We start from the raw sequence: 18,392 nt of genomic DNA on the forward strand, positions 1-18,392 counted from the left end.
GAAGCTCAAATAGTCTCTGTATGAATGTGTAACTAAAGTAAAGCCTATATTCTATATGCGACTACTATTTGATATTATAAAACTTAATTAAAAGATGACAAATGTTATACAGCACAGTTGAGAATTTTGATTTGCGCAGAGAATTTTGATTTGCGCATAGACAACTGATATGAGGAGTACAGGTAGAGGACAGTGACTAGATCTAGAACTTCAGCTGATCCAGTCAGATCCTGATGGACAAAATCAAGTCCTTCCCTACATTTTCCTTGTTTGAATAGCCACTTCACTCAGACTTCCATCTGTTTTTCTCTGCAGTGGTGTGTCTACGATACCTGCAAATGTGCAGATATTAAGAAGTGTATGTGTGCAGCCGTGTCCAACTATGCTCATGCCTGTGCTGCCAGAGGAATCATTCTCCAGGGCTGGATGGATTCTGAACCCTGTGGTGAGAACTTTATAAAGTACACATACTAACAAATAGTTATACTGTATATGCACTCTGTTACAAATCTACTTCTGTCTATCTCTGGCTACACAGACATGATTTCGGAGTGTTCAGGGAACATGAAGTACTCCTACGGCGTGACCAGCTGTGGCAGCAACTGCCGCTCTCTCAGTGAAAAAGACAACACCTGCCAAGGGTCCTTCACACCTGTAGATGGTTGCACCTGTTCTGAGGGAACCTACCTCAATGAAGGCGGAAGCTGTGTACATGCTGATCAGTGTCCTTGTTACTATGGAAACCAGGTCATAGAACCATCAGCAGTGTTCTACAAAGATGGTGCTAAATGGTATAAAGTGCAGTTTACCACATGGGTAGTTGATACATAATGTATCCATTACCTTTTTTCTGAATCATTTTTTACATTTTTTTGTTTTCAATAGCCCTTCACTGCCAAATGGCAAATCATTTAACAATATAGACATGCATTGTTAACTATTAATGGTAGATTTAGCAATTATTTCCACTGTTTGCTCAAATTACAGCACCTGTGATCTTGGCAAACTGCACTGCTCCAGTCAAGAAGGTGATCTGCAATTAGCTCTTCTGCAATAATACCATTTAAATTCAAACTTGAATCACCGCTGGTATGATGTGTGCAAATTTTCTCCACCTCATCCATATGCCTTTTGGGTTTTTAGACTGTGTGGCTCCAATGACATTCTTCAAATGCTCAAATCATGGAGAAAAAGGAACGGAGTGTCAGAGGACATGTGAGAAGCAAGACCCAAACAACTGTGTGAGTTGGAAGAATGGAATACTTAAATAACTGAATTAATGAAAATATCTGTTACAGCATTTTTATGTATTTCATGAAATCCTGTTTGCTTACTCAATTTCAAATGTAGCATTTTCATGCCGGCTCTGAATGGCACACAAACCTGATATACAGTGTAGACGACATGCATAAGAAATCTTGTGATACTGTAGAAGTTTGCAGGAAAATAATAGCTTACCGATTTTGTCTTGGCAATAGGTGAGCATGGGGTGTATATCAGGGTGTATGTGTCCAGATGACCTTCTGGCTGATGGAAAAGGTGGGTGTGTGAAGAGAGACAAATGTCCATGTACCCATAATGGAGTCCTCTATTCACCTGGAGAGCAAGTTCAACAGGACTGTAACACCTGGTGAGCTAATCACAGTTGTTTAAAACCATGTTATCACAGTGCAAGGCTTGTATTAAAATTCTCCACAACAAGTCTAAAAGTTAGACACACTTGAGGCACATGTCTACAAGTATAGATGTGTATTTCCAATAATCTTATCTGGTTACATTTACAGTTATATTTGGTAATACTGAACATAGCAAGGATTTTCATGACAGGCCCATGGAGTGGTTACCTTCAGCAACAAGTAAAACATTTAAGGGTAGTGTTTTATTTTGTGAATTTATATTTCAGCACATGCACAAATGGGATGTGGACTTGTACTAAAAAGGCGTGCTATGGCACCTGTACCATCTATGGTGAAGGTCATTTCAGGACTTTTGATGGCAGAAGGTATTCCTTCCACGGAGACTGTGAACACACCATAGCCCAGGTATGTTTGACTGTCCTAACGGGAAAAGAAAAAAAAAGTCAATAATCACTAATATGTCTACAAATACACCAAACCCTTCAATAAAATAGGCTATAATATGAAATAATAATAATATGAAAAACATCAGATTTATATAAGTGTATTTAGAGGTTAAATATCTGGGGCATTATAACCTTGAATATCTCTGATGTGTGTAACCCCTTTAGGATTATTGTGACACAAACCCCAGTCCCTCCTTCCGTCTGGTTACAGAGAACATCCCTTGTGCAACCACCAGCTCCATTTGCTCCAAGTCCATCAATCTGTTCTTTGGGGTGAGGTTTTTTCATAGCTCAGAGTCAGAACAGCTTCATTAGTAAAGCATCCTAAAATGTGCAATATACAACATATGTTATAAGCCACTAACCTTTCATATCCCACAGAAATACGAGATGATTTTATCTGAGGAGGAAGATGTGAAAGTAATTGAAAGCATTGGCACGGAGTACAGATATCAAATCAGTTCTGCAGGCATATATGTTGTCATAGAGGTTGAAGGGCTTTTGAACTTAATCTGGGATAAAAAAACAAGTGTGATGATCCAACTCAATAACAAATTAAAGGTATTCATTACCTAAAGATACATGCATAAACAAATACTTTGTATCCTTTGTTCAACTACTCATCTAAATGTCCACTTGATCTCTATGGCAGGGCAAGGTGTGTGGACTGTGTGGAAACTTTGATGGTAATGCAAACAATGACTTTATGAAGCACAATGGAGAAGTTGTGACAGATCCAGACGATTTTGGGAATAGCTGGAAGGTGAAGCCCAGCTGCCCTGATGTAACAAACGTGATGCATCCTTGTGACGCAAATCCACATCGACGTGCCTGGGCTATCAAACAATGCAGAATCATCACAAGCGATGTCTTTGCAGACTGCCATTCGCTTGTAAGTAACATTAACATTTAACTTTTTTCCCCACAAATTCAGAACAAAAATATCAATCATCACTGAAATGAAATGAATGTGTGTTTAGAACTTTACAATTTAATGTATTATATCTAGTGCAGTTATCATGGTAACCCTTACAGTTCTGTGTCTGATTTTCTTCTCTCTAGGTGGATTCTGGCCCATACTATGATGCCTGTGAAAGGGACACCTGTGCATGTGACAGTGGGGGTGACTGTGATTGTCTCTGTACTGCAGTGGCAGCTTACGCTGCTGAATGCCGTAAAAGAGGAGCTTGTGTGACATGGCGAAAACCAAACTTTTGCCGTAAGTCCTAATATTTCTATTGTTTATTTCGCCTATAAATTTAAACCAATTAACTTGGGTCAGGAATGCACAGTTCACAATCACGTCTTGTCATCCACAATAAAAAAAAATATTTATTTTTTCACAATTGGGCATCTTTGACCCCTTCTAAAAAATGGCTGACTCTTTGGTTTTGCTAAGGTTAATTTCATAGCTGGCACTGTATCTAAATTCACAAATAAGTAATGATTTAATAATTTTGACAAATGTACACATTTTTTATTGAAAAAGAAAAAAGAAACGTAAGTGATATTTTACTTTTTTTTTATTTTTTTAAAACATGTTCTCTAATGACAAATTTAACTCCTTGGCAAGAGGGTCAAAATTGTTGGTCATTAAGAACCACTATAATTATGGATAATTAAATAATTATTAAATTATTTATAGTTATTTATAACATAGTTTTTAATTCATGATGGAATGAAATGTGTCTGGAACAAGGAAACAACAAAACCTATACATAGAACTACATGAATACAAGTAAATAAATATTAATTTAACAAAAAGAAAAAAAGTGCCCATAGCTGAAATAACTGTCAAATGTAACCTTTCAACTGACTCAAGTGATTGTCCTTGCAGCTTTATTTTGTGACTACTACAACAAACCTCCAGAAGAATGTGAGTGGCACTATAAACCCTGTGGATCCACCTGCATGAAAACATGCAAAAACCCATCAGGAACTTGCTCTGATCAAATTCCTCCCCTTGAGGGTAAGAAAAAAGATTTTTAGCAAAAAACTACTAAATACTTTAGAAACAAAAGAAACAAAAGTTTTTAATACCAGTAACACATTTCTTCAGTCTAATCTGACTATTTTATTTATACTTTTAGGATGTTTTCCTCAGTGCCCTTCAGAGAGGCCATATCTCAGGGAGGAGACTATGAAGTGTGTCACAGAGGAAGAATGTAAAGACTGTGTCTATAATGGGAAGGTAATTCCACGTGGATCAGAAATTTACAGTACCACAGATGGAAATGGTGTATGTTTCATTGCTCTGTGTGATTACAATGGGGAAATAAAAAGAATTATTACTGATTCCTGTGGAACTACAGCTTCAACACCTTTCACTTTCACAACTACACCTGAAACTACTATAACACCCACAATCACATTCACTCCTACTACACCAACTACTGGAACATCAACACTTACAACTGTTACAACTACACCTACAACAACAGAAACACCACCTACAATTAGTACAACTACTGCTACAACAACAACTCCCACATCAACACCTACATCAACAGAAACATCCATGACAACTGTTACAATAACACCTACATCAACAGGAACACCAACTTCTATTAGTACAACTACAGCTACAACAACGACTCCCACATCAACTCCTACGTCAACAGAAACATCCCTTACAACTGTTACAATAACACCTACATCAACAGGAACACCATCCACAATCACAGCCACTACTACGCCAACTACTGGAACATCGACACCTACGTCAACAGAAACATCACCTACATCAACAGAAACACCATCTACAATTAGTACAACTACTGCTACAACAACTCCCACATCAACACCAACGTCAACAGAAACGTCACCTTCAACTGTTACAATTACACCTACATCAACAGAAACACCATCTACAATTAGTACAACTAGTGCTACAACAACAACTCCCACATCAACATCTAGGTCAACAGAAACATCACCTTCAACTGTTACAATTACACCTACATCAACAGAAACACCATCTACAATAAGTACAACTACTGCTACAACAACGACTCCCACATCAACACCTTCGTCAACAGAAACATCCTCTACAACTGTTACAATAACACCTATATCAACAGAAACACCATCCACAATCACATCCACTACTACGCCAACTACTGGAACATCGACACCTACGTCAACAGAAACATCACCTACATCAACAGAAACACCATCTACAATTAGTACAACTACTGCTACAACAACTCCCACATCAACACCTACGTCAACAACTACCATCTGTCCTCTTACATGCGCATGGTCAGATTGGTTTGATGGCAACACACCCAGTACAGAGCCAGAAGGATTCGAAACTGAACCCATAGATGAATTGTGGAAATTAAATAAGATTACATGTCGGAGCCCTGAAGAAGTCAAATGCAGGGCAGTAAATTATCCCCAAAAGTCCCTGCAAGATTTGGGACAAACAGTTTATTGCAATACATCATTTGGACTGTCATGTTCAAATGAAGACAATGCAAATAGCTTTCCACCACTTTGTTATAATTATGAAATACGTGTAAAATGTTGCAAGCCAGTTGACTATTGTACTACTCCTACAACGTCTCCAAGTACACCAACATCCACTACATCAACAACTACTGTAACATCAACACCTACAACGATTACAATAACACCTACATCAACAGGAACACCATCCACAATCACATCCACTACTACACCAACTACTGGAACATTGACACCTACGTCAACAGTAACACCACCTACAATTAGTACAACTACTGCTACAACAACAATTCCCACATCAACACCTACATCAACAGAAACATCTCTGACAACTGTTACAATTACACCTACATCAACAGAAACACCAACTTCTATTAGTACAACTACAGCTACAACAACGACTCCCACATCAACTCCTACGTCAACAGAAACATCCCTTACAACTGTTACAATAACACCTACATCAACAGGAACACCATCCACAATCACAGCCACTACTACGCCAACTACTGGAACATCGACACCTACGTCAACAGAAACATCACCTACATCAACAGAAACACCATCTACAATTAGTACAACTACTGCTACAACAACTCCCACATCAACACCAACGTCAACAGAAACGTCACCTTCAACTGTTACAATTACACCTACATCAACAGAAACACCATCTACAATTAGTACAACTAGTGCTACAACAACAACTCCCACATCAACATCTAGGTCAACAGAAACATCACCTTCAACTGTTACAATTACACCTACATCAACAGAAACACCATCTACAATAAGTACAACTACTGCTACAACAACGACTCCCACATCAACACCTTCGTCAACAGAAACATCCTCTACAACTGTTACAATAACACCTATATCAACAGAAACACCATCCACAATCACATCCACTACTACGCCAACTACTGGAACATCGACACCTACGTCAACAGAAACATCACCTACATCAACAGAAACACCATCTACAATTAGTACAACAACTCCCACATCAACACCTACGTCAACAACTACCATCTGTCCTCTTACATGCGCATGGTCAGATTGGTTTGATGGCAACACACCCAGTACAGAGCCAGAAGGATTCGAAACTGAACCCATAGATGAATTGTGGAAATTAAATAAGATTACATGTCGGAGCCCTGAAGAAGTCAAATGCAGGGCAGTAAATTATCCCCAAAAGTCCCTGCAAGATTTGGGACAAACAGTTTATTGCAATACATCATTTGGACTGTCATGTTCAAATGAAGACAATGCAAATAGCTTTCCACCACTTTGTTATAATTATGAAATACGTGTAAAATGTTGCAAGCCAGTTGACTATTGTACTACTCCTACAACGTCTCCAAGTACACCAACATCCACTACATCAACAACTACTGTAACATCAACACCTACAACGGTTACAATAACACCTACATCAACAGGAACACCATCCACAATCACATCCACTACTACACCAACTACTGGAACATTGACACCTACGTCAACAGTAACACCACCTACAATTAGTACAACTACTGCTACAACAACAATTCCCACATCAACACCTACATCAACAGAAACATCTCTGACAACTGTTACAATTACACCTACATCAACAGAAACACCAACTTCTATTAGTACAACTACAGCTACAACAACGACTCCCACATCAACTCCTACGTCAACAGAAACATCCCTTACAACTGTTACAATAACACCTACATCAACAGGAACACCATCCACAATCACAGCCACTACTACGCCAACTACTGGAACATCGACACCTACGTCAACAGAAACATCACCTACATCAACAGAAACACCATCTACAATTAGTACAACTACTGCTACAACAACTCCCACATCAACACCAACGTCAACAGAAACGTCACCTTCAACTGTTACAATTACACCTACATCAACAGAAACACCATCTACAATTAGTACAACTAGTGCTACAACAACAACTCCCACATCAACATCTAGGTCAACAGAAACATCACCTTCAACTGTTACAATTACACCTACATCAACAGAAACACCATCTACAATAAGTACAACTACTGCTACAACAACGACTCCCACATCAACACCTTCGTCAACAGAAACATCCTCTACAACTGTTACAATAACACCTATATCAACAGAAACACCATCCACAATCACATCCACTACTACGCCAACTACTGGAACATCGACACCTACGTCAACAGAAACATCACCTACATCAACAGAAACACCATCTACAATTAGTACAACAACTCCCACATCAACACCTACGTCAACAACTACCATCTGTCCTCTTACATGCGCATGGTCAGATTGGTTTGATGGCAACACACCCAGTACAGAGCCAGAAGGATTCGAAACTGAACCCATAGATGAATTGTGGAAATTAAATAAGATTACATGTCGGAGCCCTGAAGAAGTCAAATGCAGGGCAGTAAATTATCCCCAAAAGTCCCTGCAAGATTTGGGACAAACAGTTTATTGCAATACATCATTTGGACTGTCATGTTCAAATGAAGACAATGCAAATAGCTTTCCACCACTTTGTTATAATTATGAAATACGTGTAAAATGTTGCAAGCCAGTTGACTATTGTACTACTCCTACAACGTCTCCAAGTACACCAACATCCACTACATCAACAACTACTGTAACATCAACACCTACAACGGTTACAATAACACCTACATCAACAGGAACACCATCCACAATCACATCCACTACTACACCAACTACTGGAACATTGACACCTACGTCAACAGTAACACCACCTACAATTAGTACAACTACTGCTACAACAACAATTCCCACATCAACACCTACATCAACAGAAACATCTCTGACAACTGTTACAATTACACCTACATCAACAGAAACACCAACTTCTATTAGTACAACTACAGCTACAACAACGACTCCCACATCAACTCCTACGTCAACAGAAACATCCCTTACAACTGTTACAATAACACCTACATCAACAGGAACACCATCCACAATCACAGCCACTACTACGCCAACTACTGGAACATCGACACCTACGTCAACAGAAACATCACCTACATCAACAGAAACACCATCTACAATTAGTACAACTACTGCTACAACAACTCCCACATCAACACCAACGTCAACAGAAACGTCACCTTCAACTGTTACAATTACACCTACATCAACAGAAACACCATCTACAATTAGTACAACTAGTGCTACAACAACAACTCCCACATCAACATCTAGGTCAACAGAAACATCACCTTCAACTGTTACAATTACACCTACATCAACAGAAACACCATCTACAATAAGTACAACTACTGCTACAACAACGACTCCCACATCAACACCTTCGTCAACAGAAACATCCTCTACAACTGTTACAATAACACCTATATCAACAGAAACACCATCCACAATCACATCCACTACTACGCCAACTACTGGAACATCGACACCTACGTCAACAGAAACATCACCTACATCAACAGAAACACCATCTACAATTAGTACAACTACTGCTACAACAGCTCCCACATCAACACCTACGTCAACAACTACCATCTGTCCTCTTACATGCGCATGGTCAGTTTGGTTTGATGGCAACACACCCAGTACAGAGCCAGAAGGATTCGAAACTGAACCCATAGATGAATTGTGGAAATTAAATAAGATTACATGTCGGAGCCCTGAAGAAGTCAAATGCAGGGCAGTAAATTATCCCCAAAAGTCCCTGCAAGATTTGGGACAAACAGTTTATTGCAATACATCATTTGGACTGTCATGTTCAAATGAAGACAATGCAAATAGCTTTCCACCACTTTGTTATAATTATGAAATACGTGTAAAATGTTGCAAGCCAGTTGACTATTGTACTACTCCTACAACGTCTCCAAGTACACCAACATCCACTACATCAACAACTACTGTAACATCAACACCTACAACGGTTACAATAACACCTACATCAACAGGAACACCATCCACAATCACATCCACTACTACACCAACTACTGGAACATTGACACCTACGTCAACAGTAACACCACCTACAATTAGTACAACTACTGCTACAACAACAATTCCCACACCAACACCTACATCAACAGAAACATCTCTGACAACTGTTACAATAACACCTACATCAACAGGAACACCATCCACAATCACATCCACTACTACACCAACTACTGGATCATCGACACCTACGTCAACAGAAACATCCCTTACAACTGTTACAATAACACCTACATCAACAGGAACACCATCCACAATCACATCCACTACTACATCAACTACTGGAACATCGACACCTACGTCAACAGAAACATCACCTACATCAACGGTAACACCACCTACAATTAGTACAACTACTGCTACAACAACAACTCCCACATCAACACCTACGTCAACAGAAACGTCACCTTCAACTGTTACAATTACACCTACACCTACATCAACAGAAACACCATCTACAATTAGCACAACTACAGCTACAACAACGACTCCCACATCAACACCTACGTCAACAGAAACATCCCTTACAACTGTTACATTAACACCTACATCAACAGGAACACTATCCACAATCACAGCCACTACTACGCCAACTACTGGAACATCGACACCTACGTCAACAGAAACATCACCTACATCAACAGAAACACCATCTACAATTAGTACAACTACTGCTACAACAACTCCCACATCAACACCAACGTCAACAGAAACGTCACCTTCAACTGTTACAATTACACCTACATCAACAGAAACACCATCTACAATTAGTACAACTACTGTTACAACAACTGCCACATCAACACCTACGTCAACAGAAACATCACCTTCAACTGTTACAATTACACGTACATCATCAGAAACACCATCTACAATTAGTACAACTACTGCTACAACAATAACTCCCACATCAACACCTACATCAACAGAAACATCTCTGACAACTGTTACAATGACACCTACATCAACAGGAACACCATCCACAATCACATCCACTACTACACCAACTACTGGAACATCGACACTTACATCAACAGAAACACCACCTACAATTAGTACAACTACTGCTACAACAACAATTCCCACATCAACACCATCGTCAACAGAAACGTCACCTTCAACTGTTACAATAACACCTACATCAACAGAAACATATTCTACAATTAGTACAACTACTGCTACAACAACTCCCACATCAACACCTACATCAACAGAAACATCCATGACAACTGTTACAATAGCACCTACATCAACAGGAACACCATCCACAATCTCATACACTACTACACCAACTACTGGATCATCGACACCTACGTCAACAGAATCATCACCTACATCAACAGTAACACCACCTACAATTAGTACAACTACTGTAACAAAAACAACTCCCACATCAACACCAACGTCAACAGAAACATCCCCGAAAACTGTAACAATAACACCTACATCAACAGAAACATCCTCCACACTCACATCCATTACTACACCAACTACTCGAACATCGACATCTACTTCAACAGAGACATCACCTTCAACTGTTACAACACCTACATCAACATACACAACCAATACTATCACACCATCTACTGTAACAATGACACCTTCGTCATCAGAAAAATCATCTACAACTAGTACAACTACTGGAACAACAACACACACATCAACAAAGACATCTACAAGAACCTTCACTAATACAACAAAGATGTCTGTGGTTACAGGAGTTATAACAACTCCCAATACCAACAGAAATAAGACATCACCCCAGTGTAAATGCCCATATTTAACGGCAGAATACTCACCAGGTGAGAGAGCTTTTTTTTTTTTAATCCGTGTACCTGTGTACATTATCTTGACCCTACATTACATTCAAGTTGCATTCATGTAAAAAATCTCTCCTATATTTACCTCCTTTGCACATCCTTTTATTGTAATTGTAGGGTCAATAATCTACAATAAAACAGATCAAGCAGGTTGGTGCTTCACTGCCAAATGCAACTCTTCCTGTGGTATAGATATAGTCTCTCAGCCATGCAAATTACCAAGAGACTGCAAAGAATTCAACAGAAAGGTAATTTAATAATTAGCTGTACATTTATGCTGTAACACGTGTGCAGTTTCCACATAAATTCTGCATGATTTTTCAAAATGAAGAATACAAAAATAGCTTCTAATGGTTATATGATATAATAATATATAATAATAAAAATAACACTAAATTAATTATGTATTGTATAACTACTAGATGCCTAGAGTATTAATTGTTGAGGGGGGAAAGATCTCTGAAACTAATGAATGCAATTCATTTTTTGATTAATCTGTTTATCAATCCAATTGTGCCATACAGCATATGGAATCCTGGATTGAAAACTGCAAAAACAACACATGCAAAAATGGCAGTGTCACATCAACACCTCTACAATGTGGCATATCTGATAATGTCATACCTAAATGTAGCAACGGAATTAAAGCTAAGAAGGTGCCTTATAACGATGGATGCTGTTCTAAGTATGAGTGTGAATGTGAGTGTAATTCATGTTCATGGACATTCCATTAATATGAAATATTTATATTTAAGTAAATTTCAATAATATTAAAAAGAAAACAACTGTCCTTGCCAGTACCTTATATTTACTTTAGATGTAAATTGTTTTTGCAGGTAAATGTAGTGGCTGGGGTGACCCACATTACCAAACTTTTGATGGAACTTACTATGCTTTCCAAGGAAACTGCACTTACGTTTTGTTCCAAGAAATCATCCCAAGATACAATATCAGTGTCCATGTTAAAAACTATTATTGTGATGTTAAAAATAATCTTGCTTGCCCTGAGTATGTGGTTGTGAACTACAAATCCTATAAAATAAAGCTGACAAGCAACACTAAAGAGGTCCAGGTAAGTCTTAGGACTACATCAAAAACATTTATTGGCTTCTAAAAAACAAGCAAAATTCAAATTAATTGTATACAAAAGTACTTCAAATTTCATATCAAATCACTCAACTTTGCAAAACAACACATCGTACTCTAGAGCATAATTGTCATAACACAGAAAGGCATTGTTTCCCTCAGGTCTACGTTAATGATGAAGTAAAACAACTAACTTATATGAATAATGATTTCTTCATCACCACCTCTGGCATGGCAGTAATTGTGAACATCACTGAAATCAAAGTTGACATTACTGTGAATCATCAAGGCTTTGAGATCAATCTCCCATTCTCCTACTTCCATGGTAATACGGAGGGACAGTGCGGTAAGTACAGATAAGAAAACTACATAGTACAATACTGTATAGTTTCATTTTAAATTTAACAGTCCAAAAAAAAAAAAAGGAAAAACAAGATTTATCTCTACCTAAACTTTACCTAAATGTTAATATAAAATGTTCTTGAATTGTCCCATTTCTTGCTCACTTAATTCGATGAACTATAATTAAAACTACATTTGTTTTAGGGTTTTGTGACAACAACCGTACAAATGACTGCAGACGTCCCGATGGACAAACTGATCCATCATGTGTGAACATGGCACAGCTTTGGATGGTCCCCCCAGGATGCAAAATACCTCCAACTCCAACTCCATCTCCACCTACACATTCAACTCCATCTCCACCTCCCTGCAATCCGACCATTTGTGATCTCATCAAGAGCGAGTAAGGAAATGAAAAAATTTTTAATCACTTCTGTTTGTAGCACTGATTATTACAAAGTGTTTCCCTTTTAAAGGTAAATGCAAGTAAACTGTCGCCATTTACTTACCCTCAAGTTGTTCCAAATGTGTTTGACTTTTTTATTCAGTGCAAAAATATAATAAACAAAGTAATGCAGGTTTGAAAGAATATCATAGTAAAAGATGTCAGAATTTTCATTTTTGGCTGTACTGTCTCTTTAAGATGCCTAAAATCAAAGTATATGTTTCTCCACAGTATGTTTATAAAATGCCGTGAGGTCATTCCTTATGAAGGTTATTATGAGGCATGCAAATATGATGTGTGCCACATGGGAAACAGCTCTATTGGTTGTACCAGTCTGGAGGCATACGCTCTGCTATGTGGCAAACAGGGTATCTGTGTGGAGTGGAGAACATCAAATGAACTCACCAAAAAGTGTGGTAAGCAAAATGAACATTACCTTTTGAGTGTTTTCGGGTGTTTTTAAAATATGTTGTACGTAAGATTACCCTGAAATGTAATTTTAATTGATTTCTATAACAGAATACAAGTGCCCCAGTCACAAAGTCTATAAGGGATGTGGTCCTAAAGTTGAAAAAACCTGCAGTACAAGGTAAGCTCACATCCCATAGCTACACAACAACAGTCCTTAGTAAGTGTTGCAACTGTAATACTTCATTATCTGATGTGCTTACTCAACTAGGTACAATGATATGTTTGTGGAGAAAGACTGTCAAAACAATAACTGTCTTCAAACATTCACGGAAGGCTGTTACTGTCCTGATGACAAATATCGAGTTAGTTCAACGATAGATGCCTGTACATCTTATTGTGGTAAGACATGCTGCTTTATTTACTTACTATTGTTCTTTATTTTCTCTGTTAAATGCACATTCACGTCTTATTTCCACTGATTTCTTTTTCATTCCCTCCATGTAGATTGCATCGGCCCTGATGGATTACCTAGACAGGTATGTATAGGCAAAACAAGATATAAAAAAAAAAGAAAATCAGATTCAAAACATTTCAATTACAATCTGCTATCACATAACAAATTCCTAACTATCATCTGCTTGTTTTACCTCCTGCAGCCTGGGGATACATGGACCATGGACTGTCATGAGTACACATGCTCCAATGAGACCTTTGGTATTAAAACTGTGCCTGTCGGGTGTCCGGCTGAAAAGTCCTGTGGACCAGAACAAAAGAAAATAATTGAAAACTGCTGCCTAACCTGCGGTGAGTCAAGACTAATTTGCTTGAAAATTACAAGCAAGATAATGAATCTGAAGCATATAAATGATTCACAGTTACTGCCACTATTGAACTATCCCTACATAAATGCATTCAAAAATTATTTATAAGAATCCCCATTTCTCAACCCATTCAGTGTGTGATCTCGAGCTGTGTCTTCAGAAGAAGTGTCCTGTGGGATATACGTTGGCAGCAAATAAATCTGAAGACAGTTGCTGTCCACCCTGTGGTAAGTCTCACATATCCTTCTGTAGATTTAAAAGTTAAACAATTAGCTGTCCTACAAAAAATAAATAAGTAAATAAATATTGTAAGTCATTCCTATCAGGCAGTACATTTTGAGTCCATGTTGAAATCCAATGTATTTATATAAAAATGAAATCTGTAGAAAATATGGAATATGAAATGTCTATTTTTAACATGGCAAAGATAGCAAGTGTAATTATTCAAAAGGCTAACTGATATGATTTCTATCTTTACACATTGTAAGTTTTATATTTTATCAGGATATGTGACAGACTAACTGCATTACACAGATGACACTTTTTCTTTAAATTGACTAAAGTAGCGTAAATTATTATTGAACTGGTTTTATGGCTCATAAAACTGATTTTTATGATTTTCAGTGCCCAAAGATGTATGTGTGTACAATAACACTGAGTACCAGGTAAGCTGCTGGGTTCATTTGTTTATACTATTAAAGTTAATTTGGGAAAATCCTGATGTTTAAAAGGGAACAAAAGATAAAACTGTTAAATAGTGTTAGTATTTGACACTTTTCTGATTAGATAATCTCTGTTTTCTTCTAGCCTGGAGTTCAAATCCCCACAGATCCCTGCATCGAATGTAACTGTCTAATGGATAAAGACCCAAAAACCCAACTACATGTCGTCACGTGCGCTTCTATCGCCTGTGAACCTTGCCCTGATGTAATAATTACTATTTATTCTTGTGAACCATTACATCAACTCATTCATACAACTCAATTCATAAACATCTAAAGTATTTAAACATCAAAATTATAAAATTGTTTTTTGTACTCCAAGGGATTTGTGCCTGTCCAAGAAGAAGGAGAATGCTGTCAAACATGCCAGCAAAATAGCTGTTTTTATACGGCGCCAGACAACACCACACATATTCTCAAGGTGCATGTTCTCAAACTTTTCTTCACACATTCAGTTCACCTTATCTGTTCAGCTATATCTTTTACTTATTTGTATTTTTTTGTAGACTGGAGACACGTACAACTACAAGTGTGAGACTGTGATCTGTCAACAAATGAATGACACATTCATGATAGAGAAGACCATAGCAACCTGTCCAGAGTTCAATCCAGATGAGTGTGTGCCTGTGAGTTTAACATCTTTAGCTCAAGTTCCAAATATGACGCACTTGTTCTGTTTGTTTCCGTCTTCCCACACTAAAATGTATATGCATGTAGGTTTTTTTTTTCTTTTTCCATCTGTAGTGTTTAAATAATTCAGCTTAAAAGGTTGTGTAACTTCTTTCAACATTTACACATCCTCGTGTTGTTCCAAACCTGCATGAATATTTAATCTGTTGCCTTTTTACAGACAAAACCATTTGAATAATATTTTGCTTTATCATAATTACACAGGTTTTGAACAACAGACATTTTGAGTGAACTATCCCTTTAATTTTTAATCTGATGTTTAAACAAAGCCCTATTTGTCTTTACAGGGAACACTGACACTTGATGCAGATGAATGTTGCAATACTTGTAAGAAATTGTTTCCTTGTTCAATAATTCCTGTTCAAAAAATTTTTTCTAAAAATATATATATATTTATATTATCTCCTATTACCTCTAATATCTCAGGTGAGCTCAGGAACTGTGTTCGTGTGAAGAACACCACAGATGTTACTTTAAATGACTGCAAGTCCATCCATCCCATAGAAGTGACTTCCTGCAGTGGCCACTGTGACACAGAATCAATGTGAGAGCACCCTGACATGATTTCTTGTGAAATATACTTCATACTTACATATACTCATATTGAATGATTGTTCATTCCAGCTGTAAACAGGGCTATATTACAACTTTAACACAGAATTGTATATAAGAAATGGTTTTTGTGCTTAACTGACTGGTGTTTTTCTTGGAAATCCACATAGGTATTCAATGGGAGCCAACATCATGATGCACAGCTGTTCTTGCTGTCGGGAGATGAAAACCAGCGTTAAAAAAGTGCAGCTGAAGTGTTCTGATGACCGTGTGATCGATCATGACTACATCTACATAGAGAGCTGCAAATGCACTCCAATAGCATGTGAAAACCAGAAGACTAGTGGATAAAAGATCCCATTCAGTGTGTATGCTATACTGCTACAATTCCAACTAAATTGCTAAATACTATGCATATATTGGTGAATGATGGGACCATTCAGCTTTCTGTTCTATAACTATTATCTCTCAGGGCATTTTCAGGGCATTTTGAACATTTTGTTTCTTCTTTAGCAATGAAAAATTTAATTCTTTACATTTCATCCTTCTGAAATAAGTGATGACTATAATAAAGCAAAAAAAAAGCACAAAAAAACAGCATAATTGACTTTTTTTTCTTTCTCCCAAAATGATTTTTCCCAGGAAATAGAAAACTGGCATCAGCATGCATTAGCTAAGATTAACTTAGTCACCTTTATTTATAACAAAAAAATATATATATATTGTGTCAAAGCAACTGAACAACATTAATTAGGAAAACAGTGTGTCAATAATGCAAAATGACAGTTCATCATTGAATTCAGTGATGTAATCATTTCAGTTTAGTTTAAATAGTATCTGTGCAATCATTTGCAATCAAGTAAACGCTATCGCTGTAAATTAAGTGTCCCCAACTAAGCAAACCATAGGTGAAAGCGACAAGGAACCAAAACTCCATCGGTGACAGAGTGGAGAAAAAAACCTTGGGAGAAACCAGGCTCAGTTTGAGACAAGGTCTTTATAGGGGATCTGTATCTGGGGCTCTAGAGAGATACAACCACGATCAGATGATAAGAGCAGGCCATTTGTAACTCTGAGGAGAGCAGTCTCAGTCCTATGATATGGTCTAAATCCTGACTGGAAATCCTCACAGATACCATTTAACTCTAAGAAGGAATATTATTGTGAGGATACTATCTTTTCTAGTATCTTGGACAGAAAAGGGAGATTCAAGCTCGGTCTATAATTAACTAACCCAATTCCAAGTTGGGACACTGTACAAATTGTGAATAAAAACAGAATGCAATGATGTGTAAGTTTCAAATTTCAAAATTTTATTCAGAGTACAATATAGATGACATATCAAATGTTTAAACTGATTTTTTTTTAAATCATTTTAAGGGAAAATAAGTTGATTTTAAATTTTATGGCATCAACATCTCAAAAAACACATCCCCTATTTTTTTTTTTATAAAAGTCTGCAAACGTCTGGGGACTAAGGAGACATGTTGCTCAAGTTTAGGAATAGGAATGTTGTGCCATTCTTGTCTAATACAGGCTTCTAGTTGCTCAACTGTATTAGGTCTTCTTTGTCGCATCTTCCTCTTTATGATACGCCAAATGTTTTCTATGGGGGAAAGATCTGGACTGCAGGCTGGCCATTTCAGTACCTGGATCCTTCTTCTACGCAGCCATGATGTTGTAATTTATGCAGAATGTGGTCTGGCATTGTCATGTTGGAAAATGCAAAGTCTTCCCTGAAAGAGATGACATCTGGATGGGAGCACATGTTGTTCTAGAACTTGGATATACAGCATTGATGGTACCTTTCCAGATGTAAGCTGCCCATGCCACACGCACTCATGCAACCCCATACCATCAGAGATACAGGCTTCTGAACGGAGCACTGATAACAACTTGGGTTGTCCTTGTCCTCTTTAGTCCAGA

At 37.6% G+C, this 18,392-nt stretch overlaps 3 protein-coding genes across 3 annotated transcripts; all 3 read left to right on the plus strand.

The window, feature by feature from the left end:
- Positions 1 to 964: 964 nt before the first annotated feature.
- Positions 965 to 2,398, plus strand: LOC113042832 (mucin-2-like). The gene is made up of 5 exons (XM_026201827.1): positions 965 to 1,028; positions 1,144 to 1,241; positions 1,479 to 1,630; positions 1,904 to 2,042; positions 2,249 to 2,398. Exons 2-5 carry the CDS (start codon positions 1,158 to 1,160, stop codon positions 2,396 to 2,398), a joined length of 525 nt encoding a protein of 174 aa, XP_026057612.1. The 5' UTR covers positions 965 to 1,028; positions 1,144 to 1,157.
- LOC113043736 (mucin-2) lies at positions 2,222 to 3,325 on the plus strand. Its single transcript, XM_026203305.1, has 4 exons — positions 2,222 to 2,356; positions 2,465 to 2,644; positions 2,736 to 2,975; positions 3,146 to 3,325. The coding sequence occupies exons 2-4, from the start codon at positions 2,474 to 2,476 to the stop codon at positions 3,311 to 3,313; spliced, it is 579 nt and encodes a 192-aa protein (XP_026059090.1). The 5' UTR covers positions 2,222 to 2,356; positions 2,465 to 2,473; the 3' UTR covers positions 3,314 to 3,325.
- Positions 3,326 to 11,279: 7,954 nt separating this feature from the next.
- Positions 11,280 to 17,050, plus strand: LOC113042833 (intestinal mucin-like protein). The gene is made up of 19 exons (XM_026201828.1): positions 11,280 to 11,379; positions 11,515 to 11,645; positions 11,922 to 12,096; positions 12,234 to 12,469; positions 12,646 to 12,829; positions 13,030 to 13,228; positions 13,502 to 13,686; positions 13,790 to 13,859; positions 13,950 to 14,080; positions 14,186 to 14,217; positions 14,338 to 14,485; positions 14,637 to 14,729; positions 15,127 to 15,167; positions 15,310 to 15,429; positions 15,547 to 15,645; positions 15,731 to 15,850; positions 16,202 to 16,241; positions 16,341 to 16,458; positions 16,637 to 17,050. The coding sequence occupies exons 1-19, from the start codon at positions 11,280 to 11,282 to the stop codon at positions 16,815 to 16,817; spliced, it is 2,403 nt and encodes an 800-aa protein (XP_026057613.1). The 3' UTR covers positions 16,818 to 17,050.
- The last annotated feature ends 1,342 nt before the right edge of the window (positions 17,051 to 18,392 follow it).

The sequence above is a fragment of the Carassius auratus genome, chromosome 25 (assembly GCF_003368295.1).
Source record: "Carassius auratus strain Wakin chromosome 25, ASM336829v1, whole genome shotgun sequence".
Classification (NCBI taxonomy): domain Eukaryota; kingdom Metazoa; phylum Chordata; class Actinopteri; order Cypriniformes; family Cyprinidae; genus Carassius; species Carassius auratus.